At 35.9% G+C, this 20778-nt stretch overlaps 1 protein-coding gene across 3 annotated transcripts in view; it reads right to left on the bottom strand.

Annotated features, from left to right (window-relative positions):
- Positions 1 to 20778, bottom strand: part of bchs (WD repeat and FYVE domain containing 3 bchs) — a 1305514-nt gene that overhangs the window by 674765 nt on the left and 609971 nt on the right. For all 3 annotated transcript variants that reach the window (XM_090399415.1, XM_090399420.1, XM_090399430.1), the window contains exons 33-34: positions 18859 to 19049; positions 5051 to 5191 (exon numbers count right to left, since the gene is read on the bottom strand). In XM_090399415.1, the coding sequence (XP_090255541.1) occupies positions 5051 to 5191; positions 18859 to 19049 (332 nt within the window). The remainder of the gene's footprint in view (positions 1 to 5050; positions 5192 to 18858; positions 19050 to 20778) is intronic.

The raw sequence follows: 20778 nt of genomic DNA, 5'->3' as shown, positions 1-20778 counted from the left end.
TGGCTTGCCCGTTTCTTCTAGAAAATAATGAACACTGGCGTGTTGCCAAAGGCATTTAAGAGAGCTAAGATCATAGCCCTTCCCAAACCAAGAAAATCAACTGACAAACCCACAAAACTATCATCCAATTGCACTACTAAGCTGCACATTTAAATTACTGGAAAGACTACTGTACAACCGCATAAGCAACACCATCCTTGAACACGTTCCGATAGAACAGGCTGTAGCCCAATCGTAGCTGTTGTGACCAGGTTCTGGCACTGACATCACACATTGAAGCGGGCTTTCAACAAAATCTTAAAATTTCTGTAGTTTTCCTTGATTTAACTGCCACATACGACACCGTTTGGAGAGAGGGCATGCTGTATAAACTAATGAAAGTACTACCGTGCCGAAGAACAATACAGCTTATTAATAATATGCTCAGCAATAGATATTTCAGTATTATCCTTGGAGAAAATACCAGTAATCAAAAGAAACTCAACCACAACTCAACCTCAAACACAACCATGACCTACCATAAGGCTCAGTACTGGCCCCTCTCTTATTTAACCTATACATAGCTGACCTGCCAGATACAGCATCTAGAAAATTATGCTATGCGGATGACGTAGTGTTAGCTACCAGAAATAGAGAACTAAGACGGACGGAGGAAGCTCTCACAAATGACCTTGCTGCTATGCATAATTACTTTAAAAAATGGAGACTGCAACCAAGCCAAAGTAAAACTGAAGTGTCAACGTTCCATCTCAGCAATAAACTGGCACATGATGAGCTGAATATCCGATTTGGAAACTCAATTCTACACCATAACAAATATCCTAAATACCTAGGAGTTACACTTGATCACACCTTATCATATAAGAAACATGCTGAAAACACAGCTGGAAAAATTAGAACCAGAAACATCATCATCCAGAAATTATGTGGCACTTCTTGGGGTGCAGCAGCAACCACATTAAGAACATTCACACTTGGATTGTTTTTTTCGGTGGCAGAGTACTGCACTCCTGTTTGGCTCAACAGCTGCCATACCAAACTAATTGACTGCCAGCTTAACACTACAATGCGACTTATCACTGGAACCATAAAAACAACTCCTATTAACTGTCTCTCAATGCTGAGTAACATAATACCTGACTTACGAACCAAACCTACGAAGACATGATGCTCTACTACGTGAATATGATAAAATACTCAGAAACAATGAATTGCCTATACACAATGACATACTAGAGCTACAGCTCAACAGACTGAAATCTAGAAGCCCCCCCCCCCCCCTCTGTGAAGCTAAACACCTGAGAATGACCAACTACAACACCAAAGAACAATGGAAGCGAATGTGGAGCATAAATACCAATGCTCAACTCCAAACTTGGTTTGATAGGCATCATCTCAACATCCCGGGTATGGAACTGAGCCGAAACACTTGGACAATGCTGAACAGGATTTGCACCGGACATGGAAGATGTGCAAGCTCTCTACAAGTGGGGAAAAATTCCCTCACCGGAATGTAACTGTGGGCACCTGAATCAATCAATCCACCACATCTCCACTGAGTGCAGTCTTCGAGCATACACAGGCCAAAGAAATGACTTCCTGGAGGCGACATCGCCTGTTATAGACTGGATCAGACAACTTGATATTAACCTATAAGTGTTTTATTTGTTGAAAGTATAAGTGTTTTTGTTTTATTCTAATTGTTTGTCACTTACTTTCTATATATTTATTTTGACTTATGTACCTTTATAACTGCATGTAGATTGCCATACGCTAAATAAATAACCTACACTGTGGAGTTTTTATGGAACAGACCTGTTTTACTATCAAGATGACAATTACCCCATGCCACAAAGCTGCAGCTGTTATGGAATGGTATGATGAGATGGATGTTAAATGACTGCCCTGGGCTTTTCATGCATAGTCCTGACCTCAACCCCATCGAACACCTGTGGGAAGAATTGGAGGCCATTGAGGTCCAGGGCAGCATGTACTCGATCTCTCGCTGAACTCAGTGCTTTGATGGAGAAATGGAGACAATTTCCACCTGATGTCTGCTGCGCGTTGGTGGAAAACCTACCTGAAATGGTGCAGGAGATGATCAAAGCCAAAGGTGGACATACTTGGTATTAGAGTTTGCCTACTGATATCAATTGTAAATTGCTAAAGTGGCTGCACAATTATTGTTAGATAGTATACATTTACCATGCTTTTAACAAACATCTTGCACAAAGTGGTCAGGACAAGGCATAACAATTATTAGAAATTTTTGAGTGATTAGCTAGATATAGGAAAGGCAATAATAACTGCTAAAATTTCTAAATAATGGCTTCACACATGGAGAAGAAAACTGAATATAATTTATTCAGTTTTCCACCTTTCTCTCTAAAGTTAACTATAAACAGGACTGTAGGTAATCCAGAATCCTAAATCTAAAATAACAATTGTAATGTTAAAAATAGGACATCATTGTTACTGAAAGAAGACTATCTATATTCAATCGATTTCAATCGATGGTGAGTTAGCCGATCTCATACGGAGGTAGCAGGGTTTTTTCTTCCGGAAACTAGGGTTTTTCATCCCGCATACATACAAATTGGCCCTTCAGAACACACGCAATTTACAGACAAAAATTACTAGTTGTGGTGGTGTTGGAGGTGGGCGGTAGATGGCATTGATTCGTAGTAGAGGTAAGGTGTAGAGACAGTTGAAGATGTCCTCCCGCGATGAGTCTTCGGACTCCTTGGAGGTATCAGGAATAATAATAATAAGAAGAAGAAGAAGGAGAAAGAATGTTTTTCTCATGTTATCTTAAATAGAATTTAACTTTGAAGTAGTTTCTAAATAATTAATTAATTTGTATTTTTTTTTTTCACTAGAGGTCATTCCAGTAGAATAACTGGTGATCAAATCATTGTTTCATTAGCTTACTTTGTGCAATGTAACTCAGCTTGTCCTTGTATATTTGCATATACTCCAGACAATGATCTTAATATGAAGATCGAAATGTCGGTAAATTAAAAGTTATTTATAACACACATATTTGTAGATTTAGAGACTCAAAAACACACGTGTTGAACAGATTATTTTATTAATTACAAATAAAATAATCTGTTCAACACGTGTGTTTTTGAGTCCCTAAATCTACAAATATGAGTGCTAATCACCATGTAACCCTAAAAGAAATATTTGTAACACAGTTGTAAAGTTCATAATTTCTAAAATGAATGCTGATCACCGTGGAACACTAAAAGAAAGGAGGCTCTAATTGTCTCTTGTAGAACATTCACATAACTATCAATCTTATGATGTATGCCATACAGAGTATTCTATGAAAAATTCCTTACATTTCATTGAAAACATGAATGATTTAACATCAGATATGACCTCCTAAGCAGTATGGATATTGTTAGCTTGTTCATGAACATTCCCCTGTTAACACCCTAGATCTTTTCTGGAAACTCTTCTCTCTGGATATACCACTGCTCTATTCAGATGTTTGTGCAGTTAGCTGAGTGGCTATGTGCTTCACAACCATATGCCTGGGAAAGGAGTGTCATGCGTTCGATTCTTCTTGTCGCCAATGTGAGGAGCTTAAGGATTTTTCTCAAACATAGCAAAGTTAGCCAGTCATGGGCATGAACGGCAGGGTTTTTCTCCCCAGTTTATCTGGGGATTTTCCTCCTGCAAGCAAGAAAACTGGCTCCTTGAACACACACGGATTACAGTCAGGAATACCTAATCCCCAGGTATTCCTAGGGCTTAGGTATAGTCTAGTTATTCGTCAGCTATGCCGATCCCGAGCCAGGATAAAATTTGGGAGGAATGAGATGGTGGTGTACTTCCCTGTAAAAGAGGTCTCACGGCCGTTATATTATCATATGCTATAAATAAATAAATAAATCTGTTCAGATACTGCCTAGACAGTCCATTTTTACAATGTGGTGACAAACATTATCACTACTGCCAATCATATTCAAAGAGCCTTTTCAGAAACAACCTTTAGAGAAGTGCCTGGCTCAGAGAATCAATGAAACAATTCATAGACTATTTTAACAGTATCTTTAAGGAACCAGCAGATTCCAAGAGATACCTCATTGGTACATCCCACCAGCACCTAGCACAAAAAAGGAGTAATTAGAACCCTATACAATAGGGAGTGCATTACCAACAACGATGAGAAGCAGAAATATAAATTAGAGTGCCTTTACGAAACCCTATCACAAAATGGTTATAGACTTAAAACAATAAAAATCATCCTGTAGCAGCCTCCCAAAAAACTGGAATATAGAGCGGCTAAAATTTTACATATATATTCAACATGTGACAAATGAAATAAAAATCATATTGAAGAACTATGAAACAAAGGTAATCTTAATCTCCACCTAAACCACAACTACCACATCCTCCCTTAAAAAAAGTTGGAGTTTACAAAATCTATTGCTCATGTGATATCTCCTACATAAGACAGTCAGTTTTGTAGACTTCAGCACAATTATGTGAAGTTATTCAGGCAATTAATATGAAGTTATTAGCCTCTGTACACAAGTAGCCTAGTCATGAAGTAATAAAACAGGTGAAAAATCTGACAAGTGAAAAAAAGAGTATATGTGTGTGTGTGTTCCACACAACAAAATTCCACCATAGTGGCATTTTCATGAGTGGTTCAGCCCAGAAACAGAAAATACTGCTTGAATAATAAGAAACTGTAATATACAACATTCACACTCACACTGATGCTAATGTTAAGTGCAACATTAGCAAATTAACAAATTAAGATATATTTGTGAGACAGATTAAATCTCCCCCATGTTCTATATAAACGACAGCAAATACTCTGAGTTTGAATAACAGAAAAAGATTTAGGTTATCTAAAAATATTAAGGGAAGATGCATAAACACAGCAAGTGTGAGTGTGCATCTCTACTTCAGATGACTGACGGCACGAACATCTTTGAATTATAAAACTGGAGTGGCATTTTGTAAAAGTGAGATTTACTTATCAGAAAACATATTTTAATAATACATTTACCTGTAAAAATGACAGTACCTGGTTTAGCATGGTCCTCACCATAGCCAAAAGCACAACTGCTGCCTCGGGACTAAGCTCACCTCTACAGATGGCAGGATTAACATTAGCTTGACCTGTTGGAGCCCCAAACAGGAATGACCAAATAGTATCTAAACTCAACTGCAACAAGAAAAAAAAAAAAAGGGAATTTTTTTTTTGTATGACTTATTGCATGTGCATGCACACATTAAATGGATTCATTTGTTTGTTTTCTGAGATGGAAACAATATCATGAAGTCATGTTCTGACGGACTATATCAAGTATTATTTTTATTTATTTAATTTTTTTAATAAAATAATGTAAAACCATAGGTATAATAGCAGAAGATCTAGTATGTGCAAGTTTGATCTTACAACAATAAGTTTGTGATCACTTGTGTTATACATTTGTGACAACTGAAAAATTTTTCCACATGCAATCTGTTTTCTATTTCTTTATTTATGTAAGCATTAAACTAAGTATTATGGAATACTAAGGCAATTAATATGAAGTTATTAGCCTCTGTACACAAGTAGCCTAGCCATGAAGTAATAAATATTTCATTATGCTTGGATAAAGAATAAATCAAGAATAATTTCTTGATATTTATAATTTAATTTATATCCAAGTGAAAAAAAACTTTCAACAAAAGAATAAACAGTTTGAAAATAAGAATCAAACCTTGGAATCTTGTTAAAGTATGAAGAAAACATTGACTGATTCAGGCAGACAGACAGATAGGTGGTGAAGGAAAGAAAAAAAAATCTTAACTTTGCTGGATGCAAAAAGTCAAGGATCTGGTCCCAGAAAAGAATAAATCATATCAAAAGTTCCTAATAAGTAAGTCAACAGATGCACTGAGTGAATACAGAAAAAAATACAAGAGAGCTAAACTAGAAACCTTTAATATATGGGTTAGATATAGTTTTGCTGAAATCACTGTTTCTCGTTTTCACGGACTATCATCTGTTTGGTTTTTTTATATCCATTTTTTAAAAAAGGTAGATCTAATCCAGTGTATAGTTCTGAGTGTTTCTCACTGGAGGAAATGATTACCACTCTCTTCTTTCAGAGTATTTATTATCTCCATTTTTTGTGCTGTATAGTAACAGGAGTCTATATGTACATATTAACCAGTATGTGTGCATGCACGCACACGCACAATCTACCAAGACACCCCTGTTATTTGAAGTTATAGAACATTTCAGGTTTCTTAATAACATAAACACCAGTGTACAGGTAGTAGGAAGCAGTATTTCATCATAGCAGTTGAATACATGTGGTATGGCAACACGACGTGAACTCAGTGACTTTGATAGAGGTGTCATTGTGGATGTCACATTGGTGACATGTCCATACATGCCACTGTGGCTCAACTGGAGCATCCAAAATCAACAGCTGATGTGATCAACAAATGGAGATGTTCTGGCATCACTAATGCAGGAAAACACCCAGGGCAGCTGCTGAAAATGACTGACAAGAACAGAAGGGTGTTAAAACAGGTGGCATGCAAAAAGTGGCAACAATCGTCACAGACTATCTGTGATGAGTTCCAAGGCACCAGTAACACCATGGTAAGCACTAATACTGTAGGAAAAAAACTTCATTTGTGTGTGTGTAATTTTGTGATATATGCAAAATGAAATGTGATGTATATTACTACAGAAACAAAAATAGTGAAGATATCATTAGTGAAAGAAAGTTCAACAGGAGTGCCAGGGATTATTATTACTACCTCAAGACCCCATGGGGTCTTGAGGAAGTTCTTTTATCATACACACAGCTCATCATTCCACACCTTAAACACACTCTAATTCTCTGCAGACACCACACTCTTAGGCAAGGCATTCTAAGAATGCAAAAACCTACTTCTCTCTCTCCTGCTTACGTCCTTTTTATACAGTTTCCAGGGATGACCGGTTCTCCCCTGATCTCCCACTGTTTTCCATAGAACCTCTCCAACATTGATCCTATAACAACCCCTTACTAACTTACAGGTCTCTATCATATCCCCCCTTCCTCCTATCCACTAGACTCTGTAAATTGCATCTTCTCAATCTTTCCTCATATTCAACATTCAAGAGGTCAGAAACTACCTTAGTCAGTCGCCTCTGCACCCTTTTCAACTTCTCTTCATCCTTTTGAAAACCAGGTGACCAAATCTGGGCACAGTAGTCCATGTGTGTGTGTGTGTGTGTGTGTGTGTGTGTGTGTGTGCGCGTGCGTGCGTGCGTGGTATAATCAAAGCCTTTTTTATACAATGAAACAAGAATCTCCGTACTTCTACAATTTAGTGTCCTCTGCAACAATTCCAGAAGTCTTTATGTTATCTTCACAATTTTGGCAATGTGTCCCCTATATTTGAGATCCTTATCCACTACTGTCTCAAGATCTCTTATTTCCTCAACTTCTGACAATACATCACCACCAAGCATACATTCTACATCCCATCTTTGTTTCCCAAATTTTAAAACCTTACATTTTGCAACATTGAACTCGCATCTCCATTCCCTTGCCCAATCACTCAATTTACACCCTCTGTCCAAAAAGAAACCGAACTTTTAAAAATTAGAACTAGTGGCGCCACCTATTGTATCTTTTTGTTGTTGAAAGCAAAATCCTTCATTAGTGTTGTGTCAACTGTTTATGACATTTGTTTCATTAGAAGCTGAGTTATAGTGACAGTGTGTTTCGACGAATGGTCGGAAAATGAGTTTCAAACAGAGAGCTGGGATTCACTTTTGTGTTAAACTTGGTAAAAGTTTTACCGAAATGCATCAAATGCTTCAAAAAGCACATGGTGATGAATGCTTATCTCGTAATCAAGTTTACGAGTGCTTTAAGCAATTTCAAAGTGGTCATGAGATGCTTGAGGATGACAAAAAGGCAGGCCATCCAAAAACTGGACTGAGCGAAGTTAACATCCAAAAAGTGCGTTTCATCAAAGAAAACCCGAAATCGCCCATGAGATTGAAGATTGATTAAAATCAACTCCGCAGAACATTTTGACCGAGAGTATATTGATTGAAATAAATGATTTGAATAATTATAATTGGCCTGTGTTTTATTTTCTACCAAAAGTTTGGTTTCTTTTTGGACAGAGGGTGCATTCAAGTCTTCTTGTAAGGCCACAACATCTTCTCTACTCAGTTCGACCCAACTTTGCATCATCTGCAGACAACTGAATATCTCCATCCAAATCTTTGCCAATGTCATTAACATACAAGTTAAACAGTAATGGTCCTAAAACAGAACTCTGAGGTACACCACTAGTGACATTCCTTTTACAAGAGTTTGGGCCCTCATAATTGAATTTGCGATGACCAAAAAAATGTATCGAATTGAACATTACAAGGACCTCATTAAAACTTCTCATAAGGACTCAAATTTCCTTGAAACGATCGTTACTGGTGACGAAACATGGTGTTTTGAGTACGAGCCCGAAACAAAGTGCCAGAGTGCTGAGTGGAGACCACCAGAAGAGGGTCATCCGAAAAAAAGTCGCTTGGAGAAGTCAAAAGTAAAGACGATGCTGATTTGTTTTTACGATTCCAAGGGCATTATCCACAAAGAATTCATTCCGCCTGGCCAAACGATCAATAATGAGTTTTATCTTGAAGTTTTGAAGTGATTGATAGAGAGAATTCATTGCATACGGCATGAATTTCATGATGCAGGCAGCTAGTCATTTTTGCACGATAATGCATGATCTCATCATTCAAACATTGTGAGACAGTTTTTGAGCAAAAACCAAGTTTGTGTGATGGATCACTCGCTGTATTCACCTGATTTAGCGCCCTGTGACTTCTTTCCTCTTTTCCCGACTTCATTTGTCGATGAAAGGAAAGCGATACGACACCATTGAAAATGTTCAAGCGGCGGTAATCACGACCCTCAACAGTATCCCAAAAACTGATATAAAAAACACATTTAACGAATTAATTGACCATGCCAAATGCTGAATCGAAGCTGAGAGATAGTATATTGATTGAAATAAATGATTTGAATAATTATAATTGGCCTGTGTTTTATTTTCTATCAAAAGTTTCTTTTTGAACAGAGGGTGTATTCAAGTCTTCTTGTAAGGCCACAACATCTTCTCTACTCTTCCTAGTTCGTCCCAACTTTGCATCATCTGCAAACAACGGAATATCTCCATCCAAATCTTTGCCAATGTCATTAACATACAAGTTAAACAGTAATGGCCCTAAAACAGAACCCTGAGGTACACCACTATTGACTTTCCTTTTCTGGGATATTGCTCCCCCATACAAAACTTGCTGTTACCTATAAGATAGCCAGTCTCCGATCCAATGTACTAATCTAATATCCAACCCCATCTGCACTACTTTGACTATCAACTTATCATGCAGTAATCTATCAAAAGCCTTTGCAAAATCCAAGAACATACTGTGTATCCCTCTCCTCTGTCCAAGAAAATCATCACCTTATTGTAATAAGTAAGTAGATTACTAAAACATGACGTCCCTTTAGCAAATTCATGCTGTTCATCAAAGATAATACCATTGTTGTCAACCCAATTCTGGTTCCAAGTTCTCACAAGCTTCTCAAACTATTAACCACAACACCTGACACAGAGATAGGCCAATAATTTGATGCTTGAGTTCTATCACCTCCCTTATGAAGAGGCACAATCTTGCCCTCCTTAGGAACCTGACCCAGTGCAAGATTAATATTAAAAAAATATGTCAAGGCAGGTGTCATATTAAGTCAGTTGTTGTATTATCAAGTTATTTTAACTATAGGTGAGATAAAGAATTAAAGAACTCTAAGTGGTGAAGGATTACATTAATATAATAAAGCAGTAATAATTAGATATCAAAAATAGGAGTTTAATGATTTGCATATGTAATTTATGATTATTTATTTATGTCTTTACTAGAAGTGAAGATGGGTTAATTAGTATTAGACATTATGTAGCTTGGAACAGCATGATGCTAGTTGCTTTAAAGTTGTGCGTGTTTATTCCCGGGAGATGATCTTAATGTAAAGGTCGAAATGTAGAATTTAAAAATTTATCTCAAAATGGTTAATTCATAAATCTAATAATAAGAGCTGTGCTCATTGAAATAATAACACAGTCAATTAAAATATGATGAACAGCTAAAGTAGATGGCAATACTCACACGAGCATATCATCATCTATTAATAGGAAGTATTGTAAAAGATGGGTAGGTGGAGAGCCAAGAAAGAACAAAATCTTTTCCATGAACCCTGAGTAGAATGGAATGCCAAAGATTAATTTCAGGCTTAATATGGTATAGCTTCTTGATATTTTCTCTATGCCATAATGAAAGACTCAATCTCATATGAGGGAACATCCTTTGCTGGAGTTCCTCACTGATCATGGAGTCAGTGGATTTACTGAGAAATGAGGTATAGTCATAGTGTAAAATGAGTGTCCATACATGGACACTCATTTTACACTAAGCTATGACTATATCTGGAAGAGAAATGATATTCCTGCACAGCAACAACTATTGAGACCTATTTCTCAGTCATGGAGAAACAAATTTATTGCAACATCATCCACCCTTGCAAGCAAGCCCACAGATGATAAACCTGGTGGGTCATACAGGTAGTCTTGTATGGCCTACCTGAATCATCAGGATTACCTGTCTTGCAACTACTACAGAGTCACTCAGTTTGCTGGGGTAAATCCGAAAACAGTGATGAGTTTGAAAGGAAAATCGTGGAGTCCAGAGAAATCCTCCTTAATCCTGAACATTTGAACAGCAATTTGAATTATAACATCCCTGATAGCCATACTGCAGATGTTCAATACTGGCGCTCACGAGAAGCATGCATGCAACAAACAAGTACGTTAGATAGAACGACTTGAAAAATACATTGTTTTTGTGTCAATTATGTATTGCATTTTTTGCCTGTAATTCTCAGTTTTTTTTGTAACTTCAATTTTTTATTACTGTGTTCTACCTTTAGTGGATACCTGAAGAAGGCTGTAAAAGGCTGAAACTAGTTGTATCATTATCGTTAAAATGTAATATTTTATCTCAGTTTAAAGTCATTTAAAATTTATTCTTTAAAAAAAAAATATATATGTATATATACATACAGGTAATCCTTGTATAACACGGATGTTAGGTTCCATAGAAATGCAGTGGTATATAAATCACGTTATGCAAGACTCAGATCATATAGAAAAAGTAGGGTTATGTTCCGAAATCGTTTTTTTTTTTAATTATATAAACAAGGACATACCCAACAAAAAAATATTTTTTATTTAATTCAGGTCATTCACGTAAGTTAAGAAAACATAAACTATAAAACAAATACAAAGTACAAGCCTATAAAAATTACAAATTGTATGTAAACTTCATTGCCCATAATGCATAAATGTTTTAGGCAAAATAAAATAAAGTGCATATTTTAATTGTCATCACTGTCTTCAAAACGAACATTTCGTAGATGTTCTTTATTTTCAAGTGGCCAGACGTCATCATCACTTGAAATCTCTAGGACATCATTTGTATAATTCTCATAGCATACTTTGGCTCATTTAGTTATCAAGAAGTTAGTAATAAGACCTTGCTTACTGCTATGCTGCAATTTTTTTATTAAGTTCATAATATGGAGCTAAATAAATATCCAATTGTCTAGTGAATTTTCCAGAGCGCTCCATTGAGGGATCATTATCCGTAAAATAACTTCCTAACTTTCTTGTCAAGTCCAATCTTTCTGCTAATTTCTTTAAACTGAATATTTTAACGGATTCATCACAATCAGAATCTTTGCCAGAACTTTCCCCACCATTTGGTTTGACGTCGTCTATTAATTGTACCAGTTCCTCGTCATTTAAATCAGTTTCCCCATCAATTAATTCACTAATTTCGTTTTCAACCATATTGCAAAAGTCCTAAGTGGCCATTGCTATAAAAATAAATTTTTTACATAAAAAAGCATTCCAAGGAATGCTTTTTTATGTAATGCTTTACTTACGAAACATTCCTTGGAATGTTTCGTAAGTAAAATCAGGGGTGCGAGTGATATGCGAGGGCGAGTTATACCCGAGTGAATACTGTATTTCATTTTTAATATAAAAAGCAACCATCTTTTTTTAAATCTTTCCTTGTGGCATCGTGGGATGCAAGAAATTGCTTTGGGGGCCGCATGCAGCCCACCAGCTTGACATCCCTGGTCTAGGGAATCTGGCTGGTCTTTGGTGCAGGAAGTAAAGGAAGTCACTTTTTTATGGGTCTGTAAGTGGTTGTAAGGTTGTATTTCCTTAGGATTTTTGTCAATTTTTCGGATGTGCCCTGGATATATAGAATGGTGATAGACCTTGAGTAGTCTCTGCTCTAAATGGGGGGTGGGGGGTTGCAGTTATGGGGTTTTAATATTTTTTGGAAATTGTAGTCATTATCTAAGAAAGCGTTGAGAATATGATCAAGTTCAGTAGTTAAGGCACTGTTATCAGAACTGATTAATTTTGCCTTGTTATATAAGATTTTTAGAATCTTATATGACTGGAAGGAGACATGATGAGGAAGTTGGACATTTTATGTGTGCAAGAGACAAGGTGGAAGGGGGAAAAAGCTGAAGGAACTAGCAGATGGGTATAAATTGTTCTACTCTGGAGCGAATAAAGAGGGAAGAAATGGTGTCAGAATTGTGGTGTGTGGCAGAATGAAGGATGACGTACTGGAAGTGAGTAGGAGGAATGACAGGATCATGCGAATGCAACTGGGTCTTGGAGAAGAGGAAGTGGTCATCTTATGTGTATATGCCCTGCAAGGGCATATACACATAAGATGAGCATATACACATAAGGCTGTACAGCAGAGGAGAAAGATGAGTTCTTGAACATGCTAGACGAAGAAATGAAGGAACTGAAAGAAAATGAGATCGTGATTGTCGGAGGAGACTAGAACAAATACATAGGAAGACAGAATAGGGACTGTGAAAGGGTGAACGGTGGCCATGGAGTGGGAATGATGAACCAGGAAGGAGAGAGGATTGTAGACTTTGCAGTAGTATTTGATCAGCCAATTGTGAACTTGTTTTTCTGCAAGAGGGAAGAACGTTCGATAACATTTAGAAGTGGTAACAACAGTTCACAGATTGACTACATTTTGACTAGAAGAAAACATCTTAAGGAAGTGACAAATTGTAAGATAATCCCAATAGATCAAGTTGTACAGCAACACCGGCAGCTGTACGCAGACTTTAAAATAAGGTTGAAGATAAGAACATTTGGAAGCCATGGGATGAAGACAATTAGGTGGTTTTGCTTAAAAGAAGAGAATGTGAGGAACTGTTTTAGGGAGAGGGTGTTAGAGAAGATTTCGTATGGACTAGAAAGTGTACAAGATTGGTGGAGATATAATTCAAAAGCAATACTCAGCTGTGCAATCAAGGTGCTTGGAGAAATATCTGGAAAGATTAGAGAGAAAAAGGAGGGTTGTTGGTGGAATAATAATGTACAAGAAGCAGTGACGGCTAAGAGGAAGGCAAAGCAGAAGTGAGACGAGTCATGAGTAGAAGAGGAGTACAGAGGGAGAGAGTGAGAAGCCAAGAGTGTTGTTGCAGAGGCGAAGGCCATGGCATATCAAGATCCTTATGATCAATTAGAAACAAAAGTAAGACAGAGAAAAATTTATCGATTAGCAAAATGTAGAAATAAGGCATCAAAGGACATCTTACATGTGAGGCAGATCAAAGACTCTGGAGGAAGAGTATTAAGGAAGGATGTGGATATAAGAAACAGACAGAGAATATACTTTGAAGAGAATATTCCTAAAAGTTTGCCAACAGGAAAATATACCCAAGGAGCGGAGGGAAAGTACTCTTGTCCCCATCTACAAGGGTAAAGAGGGATGCATAAGACTGACACAGGAATAAAGATGATGTCCCACATAATGAAAATCCTAGAAAGGGGTTCTTGATGGAGTATTGAGGAAGGAGGTGAGATTGCAAAGGAACAATTTGGCTTCATGCCTAGTCGATCAATGACAGATGCTATCTTTGGGTTATGGCAGATAATGGAAAAGTTTCAAGAGAAACAACGGGAGCTACATCTGGTGTTTATTGATCGGGAGAAAGCGTACAACAGAGTGCCAAGGCAGGAAGTCTGGAGGTGTCTGAGGGAGAAGAAGGTACCAGAGAAATATGCCAGGTTGGTGCAGGAGATGTACAGAAATGTGAGGACAAGAGTTTGGACCTGCCTGGGACAGACAGAAAGTTTTCAAGTGACAGTTGGTTTGCATCAAGTGTCAGCATTAAGTTCGTTCCTGTTTAATATTGTGATGGAGGTGGTGACAGAGGAGGTGAGAGAAGAACCGCCTTGGACAGTGTTGTATGCAGATGACATCTTGCTGTGTGCAGAATTAAGAGAAGAAGTGGCAGCTAAACTGGAAAGATGGAGGAAAGTACTGGAAGAGAGAGGTATGAGATTGAGCAGAAGTAAGACAGAGTATATGTGTTGCAAAGTGGATGGTGGCCAGGAGACAGATCTGGAGCTGGAAGGAAATGTCATCAGGATGGTTAGGGACTTTAGATACTTAGGTTCAACAGGGGAAGAGGATGGAGAGGAGAAGGAAGTGGGATGCAGAATACAAGCAGGATGGAGGAACTGGAGAGAGAGAGAGAGCTGGAGTGCTATGTGATAAGAGGGTGCCAATCAATTTAAAAGGCAAAATCTACAGGGACAGTAGTGAGACCAGCTATGACGTATGCTATGGAAACTGTGGCCCTGAGGAAAAATAATATCAGAAGGGTGGAGGTAGCAGAGATGAGAATGATTAGGTGGATCTGTGGGGTGACAAGAAAGGATCGTCTGAGATATAACTATGTGAGGGGGAATAGTGAAACTTACGAACTTAGGAGTGAAGATACAGGAGGCAAGGTTGAGATGGTTTGGTCATGTGATGAGGACTTGAGGATGAAGAACTTGGATGTGGTTACAGCTCAAGACAGGAGGATGTGGAGGAGACTCATACCAAAAACAGCAACCCCACTTAAGTGGGACAAGCTGCAAAAGAAGAAGATGGGGTGAATCACTTCAATCCACAATGGAACATAATAGCACATTTTGTTTATGGAATTTTGGTAATCCATATGTCCAAGGATCTGGAGTTATATGGTTTTAATTTGTTTGTGACTTCCACAGGCCAAGAGATGACCTGTTGAAGTCTATGGAGTGTTCTGATCTGTGTTTGAGTGTGATCAAAGTCTGTAGGGAGGGAGGTAGAGTGATCTTGAAGTAAGGGGGGGGGGGAAGCTTACCTGTAATTATTGTTTCTATAAAGTTAAGTTCTTCTCTGAATTTTTCATTTGTTTTTCTTTTTGTCAAGTTTGTTCTGTTGATTTTTCTTAGGCATTTCATTTCAAAAGCATTGAGTTTATCCATTTCTTTTTTTCTCAAGATCCAGCATTCTGAACCATAGAGCACTGTGAGAATTGTCATTGTTTTATATATCTTTAATTTGAGCTCTTTGCTTAATCTTTTATTGTTCCATTTTTGTAGTCTGCCCATTGTTATCCATCCATTATTGATTCTGTATTTTATGGTTTCAAAATAGTTTAGATCTTAAGTGATCATTAATCCTAGGTAATTGAATTGCTTTACTTGTTCTATAGTATTGTTTCCTATTTTCATTTGGATTGCTACCCTGTTTCTTCCTATTACCATTAGTTTTGTTTTACTAAAATTGATTTTCATATCATATTTGCTACTTGTTTTATGCAGCTTGGTCAGGATATTTTAATTTTTCTTGGCTGTCTGTAGTGATAACTGTGTCATCAGCATGCTTTAGATGTGTCATATTTCTTCCATTTACAGTTATGCCTTCACACATCAGAAGTCCTTCGTCTACTAATTATTTTAGGTACAGGTTAAATAATGGTGACAATAGGCAGCCTGGCATAAACTCCTTTTTTTTTTAATTGTTATTTGATCTGTTTATATGTTTTTGTATTTCACTATTGCTAATGTTTCTGAATAGTAATTCTTGATACAATTTAATAGGTATCAAGAATTACTATTCAGTTCTATTCAGTATTATATCTGTTTTCTAGAATTTTAATGATGTTTGCTTCTGTTTATTGAGTCAAAACCTTGTTTAAAGTCAATAAAACAGCAGTAGAGTTTTTTTTTAATTTTTGTATCTAATAAGATCTGCTAATCTGTTTAATGTGAAAATTGCATCTATTGTGCTTCTCCTATTTCTAAATTTCATTTGCTCTTCTTCTATCTGTTATTCATAGGAATATTTAATTCTGTTTTGAAGAATTCTGATGAATATTTTATAGCAGTGGCTTAGAAGGGTGATAGGTCTACAGTTAGTGAAGGATCTGACATCTTCTTTTGTAGATGGGTATGATCTGGCCTGTTCTCTATTCTGTTGGTAAATTTCTTTTCTTCAGTATTTTATTGAACAGTTGATTACGTAATTTATTATGCTTTCTCCTCCTTTTTCCAGAAGTTCTTTTGGAATGTTGTCTATGCCTGGCGCTTTTATCAGTTTTCATTTGTTTGATTGCTCCATGTATTCTTCATTTAGTATGTCCTTTGTGTCAGAAGGTTCTTCTGGGTTGAAGGTGTCGTGACCTATGTTTTCTTCAGCTGTGAATATTTCTTTAAAATGATTAGTCCATATTTATTTTATTGTTTCACTGCTACTTGGTGTGGTTCCATCTTTTTGCAATATTGAAACTGGGTTGAGTGAGTATATTCTAGTTATCTCTTTAACTATTTCATAAATGGTCATGGAGTCATGTTTTTTACATGCTTCTTCACACATTCCTGCTTTTTATTCAAAATATGAGATTTTTGCTAATCTGCATTTTTTGTCTATTTCTGTTTTTCAAATTTTTGTATAATATTCTATTTTCTTCATTATCTTTTTTGAGAGGTTAGTTTTGGATATTCTTTTACTCTTCCATAAGTCCAAAATCTCTGGTGTAAGCCAATCTTTATTTACTCTTGTCTGGTAGCCTAGGTGTTTTGTTGCTGTTTCTTTAATAATTTCTTTACCTTTTCTCCAAGACTCTGAGATTGTATCTAAAACAAGATTATTTACTTTTTCTATGTTCTCTGATGGTTAGATCTGGTCAAGCTATCAATGAGTTTTGAGATATGTATCATCTTTTGTTTTTGGTAGTTTACTCTCTTTCTTTTGAAACTGATTTTTAGTTTGGCTGATAATAGTTCATGGTCTGTATCCATGTCAATCTTTCTTAATGTTTTGACATTTTGGAAGGAATGTTTCCATTTCTTATAAACGATTATATAGGCTATACCGTTTTTGATTTCATTGTTTGGTGATGTCCAGGTGTATTTGTGTTGTGGTCTGTGATAGAATAAGGCATTTGTGATTAACAGTTGATTTATTTTGCAAAAATTAATCAAGTCATCTCCTCTTTCAGTCATCTCTCCATGATCAAATTTTCCATTACTTCTGCTTTATCTTCAGAGTACTGACCAATCTTTGCATTAAAATCTCCCATAATAATCAAGATATCTCTTGTACTTGTTTGCCTGATTTCTTCTATTATAATTTTCTCTCTTTATTATATATTTCTTTACATCTCTTTACCTACTCCTTATACCTCATTTCTCACAAACTCTATTTTGAACCAATTTATTGTCACTATTACATCCTAGTATGCCCACTGGCATATTTAGGTATGGGCCCGGGCCTAGAGCGGCAAATTTTGAGGGGCTGTGGAAATTTCCGGGCTCTCATTTTTGTAATTATATTTATATTACAAATTTATGATATAAATAGGTTATGCATGTAAATCAACATGTTCATTAAATATGGAGGGGGATGGCATTTTATGAGGGCATAAGGGTAGGAAGTACCTAAATACGCCACTGAGTATACCATACCTGCACTCTGAGAGAGAGAGAGAGAGAGAGAGAATGATTTTTTTTTTTTTTTTGCAATCATTTCTAGTGCTTTCCCTCCTCTTTTGTCTTTCCTATCCAAAAAAAAATACTTTACCATTTTACTTCTAATCCTACCATTATATTATCCATAAGTGATCAAATGTCATTTATGCCAATAAATATTATGTAAAGTAACTAGAAGGAAGATGAGCCCACAACTCACTCTCCTTCTGTTGGATGAGTTGTGATGCATTAGATGCCAATAGCTTAAGAAAGTATTTTTATTTCATAAACATTCCTAGAGTAAGAACTATCAATGATAGAATAAGATCGATCAACTTACACAAACCCTTCTTGAGAATGTCGGAGACAGAATTCCAACATCTTCAGTCACAAAAAATACTAGAAATTAAGATGCAAAATCTTTATAAACTTTAGAAAATTCAGTAAATCTAACATTAAATAAATATTCTCAAAACCTCGACTGTTCAATAAACCCGCTTATAGTTAATGATTCCCCATATCAATTTTTCCCCACACTCTGACATCCAATCTTTTCATTCTTTCTCAGAGTCCAAGACTAAAATAAAATACAATCTCCAACACACAAGGCATGGATTTCATGAACCCACTTGGTTAAATTAGTTTTTTACTGATAGAGTATGATGGGGGGAAAAAAACAGTACCGAATAACTATTATAACGAATGATATATGTTATAATGTATCTGTTCAGTACTTTTTTTTTCTTTTTGCGCCATGCTGTACATGTTCAGCAGTTTTGTTTAGCATTTACAAGATGTTTCAAAAATAGTAGATTCAAAAATTCAAAATAGTACATGGGTCCCAAACAACTTGCAAAAACTTAATGTAATTTCTATAAAATAAAATAATAAACAAAATAAAATGTATGGATCAGATTTTTTTTTAACTACCTTTGGATTAGTAGGAAGGCTTGGAGGTGGAAGTCCTAGAAGTATGCACAAGAGAAGGTAATAAGCCTCTGGTATAGAAATATGATGAACCATCAGCCACTGAAGATGCTGGAATTCTGGCACTTGGTACGCTTCTGGTCTAATTTCTTGATTTCCAGAACTCTTACTATTTGCTGTACCCACATTGAAACCTACATAATATTTTATTCTTTAACAAGAAGTAGAAAGAAAATAATACAGTAGAAATAAAACAGAAAACAAAACACAAGATTAACTTCTGGTGGATGTTACAAATATTAACAAGCTGAATATGCAAGTTCATGATACAATGCTTTTCAGGAAGATAACTTACTAATGCTTGATACTTTTCTTTAAAACGGAGATTATTATTTGGACATCTCAATGCAGGTCTGCAACTCATCAAAATGTAATTTCTATTATAATTCACATTAAACTCATTCAATGACGATGCATTTAAACTGCTCTGACAATCACATTCTACTCATTTACTACTTTCTCCAAAAGATCACCTTACATCTTTGCTGAATGCTAAAGAGTAATCTTTAGCATATGACCTCTTTGTTCTGCTACAACCTGTCATTTATTGCCATAAAATTTCTTCTGAATCTATCTAATCAATTATATACTTGAATATTTTTATCCTATCAAGCAGTTTTCTGCTTATCCAACCATATTATGTAATAGTTGAAAAATTTATTGTTTTAATGTATTATTTCTTATAACATTTATGTCTAAATATATCAAGCTATATAATTTATGTCTAAATATATTGATGTACCCTATTAAGAGAAAATCAAGGCTGAGGTTTTAAAATATGATTATTATAATAAACCAAATTATTTATACTAACAGACACCAGTTAGACATGTTATTGTAATATATATATATAGATACTGACTTAGATCCGAGAACTAAAAAAAAACAATTAAATTTATTCAAAACGCAACATGTTTCATCGGATTGTCCGACTTCTTCAGGCGTGGGAACATAGAAAGCAAATAAAAATCACTATAAGAAACATTGTATTACTATAAAAAATGACTATTATAAAATTCACCCTGTATGTGTGTGTGTGTGTGTATATATATATATTTTTTTTTTTAAACATAGATTTAATGACTTAAAAAACCGAGATAACTTATAAAGATTTTAAAGAGAATAATACAAGTAGTTTCGGCTTATAATAGCCTTCCTCAGGTATTCATAAAAGAAAAGAATAGTAATAAACATTGAAGTATCTAAAATAACTGGAAATTACAGGTAAAAATTGCCACACGTAATTGATACATAAAAAACGTATTTTTTCAAGTTGTTCTAACAGGCGTGCCATTGTTTATTGAAAGTGTGCGTGCAGGCTCACGTGAATGCCAATGTTGAATAACTGCAGCATGGCTATCTGGGATGTTATAACTCAAATTGTTGTTAAAGTGGACAGGGTTCAGTAGGATTTCCCTTGATTCTACAATTTTTCTCTCAAACTCATCATCACAGCGAAAAATATTTTCTGATCTATCCCAGCAAACGGAGTGGCTTTGTTGATCATCATTAGGATTATTTGAAAAAAGAACATGACTGGATAACGCAGTTGCATGTGATCTTTTGAAAGAGATGTCTCTCTTATGCTCTTCTATACGTTGTTCAATGGATTTGTTAGTTTGTCCAAAATAAGGGATATTGCAATCGCACCATAATTTAACAACACCTGGATATTTTAGCTAGTGATGACTAGGCTTTGGATGGCTGATTAGAGAACGGATTTTAGGAAGTGTGGTGAAGAACGTCCTGATATTATATTTTTTAAGGAGTTTAGCTAATTTTTTTAGAGACTGTGCTAATGTATGGAATGGAGATGCTACCTTTAAAATTAATAGTTTCTGTTGTGCACTGCCTAGGAGGATC

The sequence above is a fragment of the Typopeltis vanoorti genome, chromosome 1 (genome assembly GCF_054136105.1).
Source record: "Typopeltis vanoorti isolate ZY-2024b chromosome 1, IOZ_Tvanoo_1.0, whole genome shotgun sequence".
NCBI classification, from domain to species: Eukaryota; Metazoa; Arthropoda; class Arachnida; order Uropygi; family Thelyphonidae; genus Typopeltis; species Typopeltis vanoorti.
This window is presented reverse-complemented; position numbering and strand designations above follow the sequence as displayed.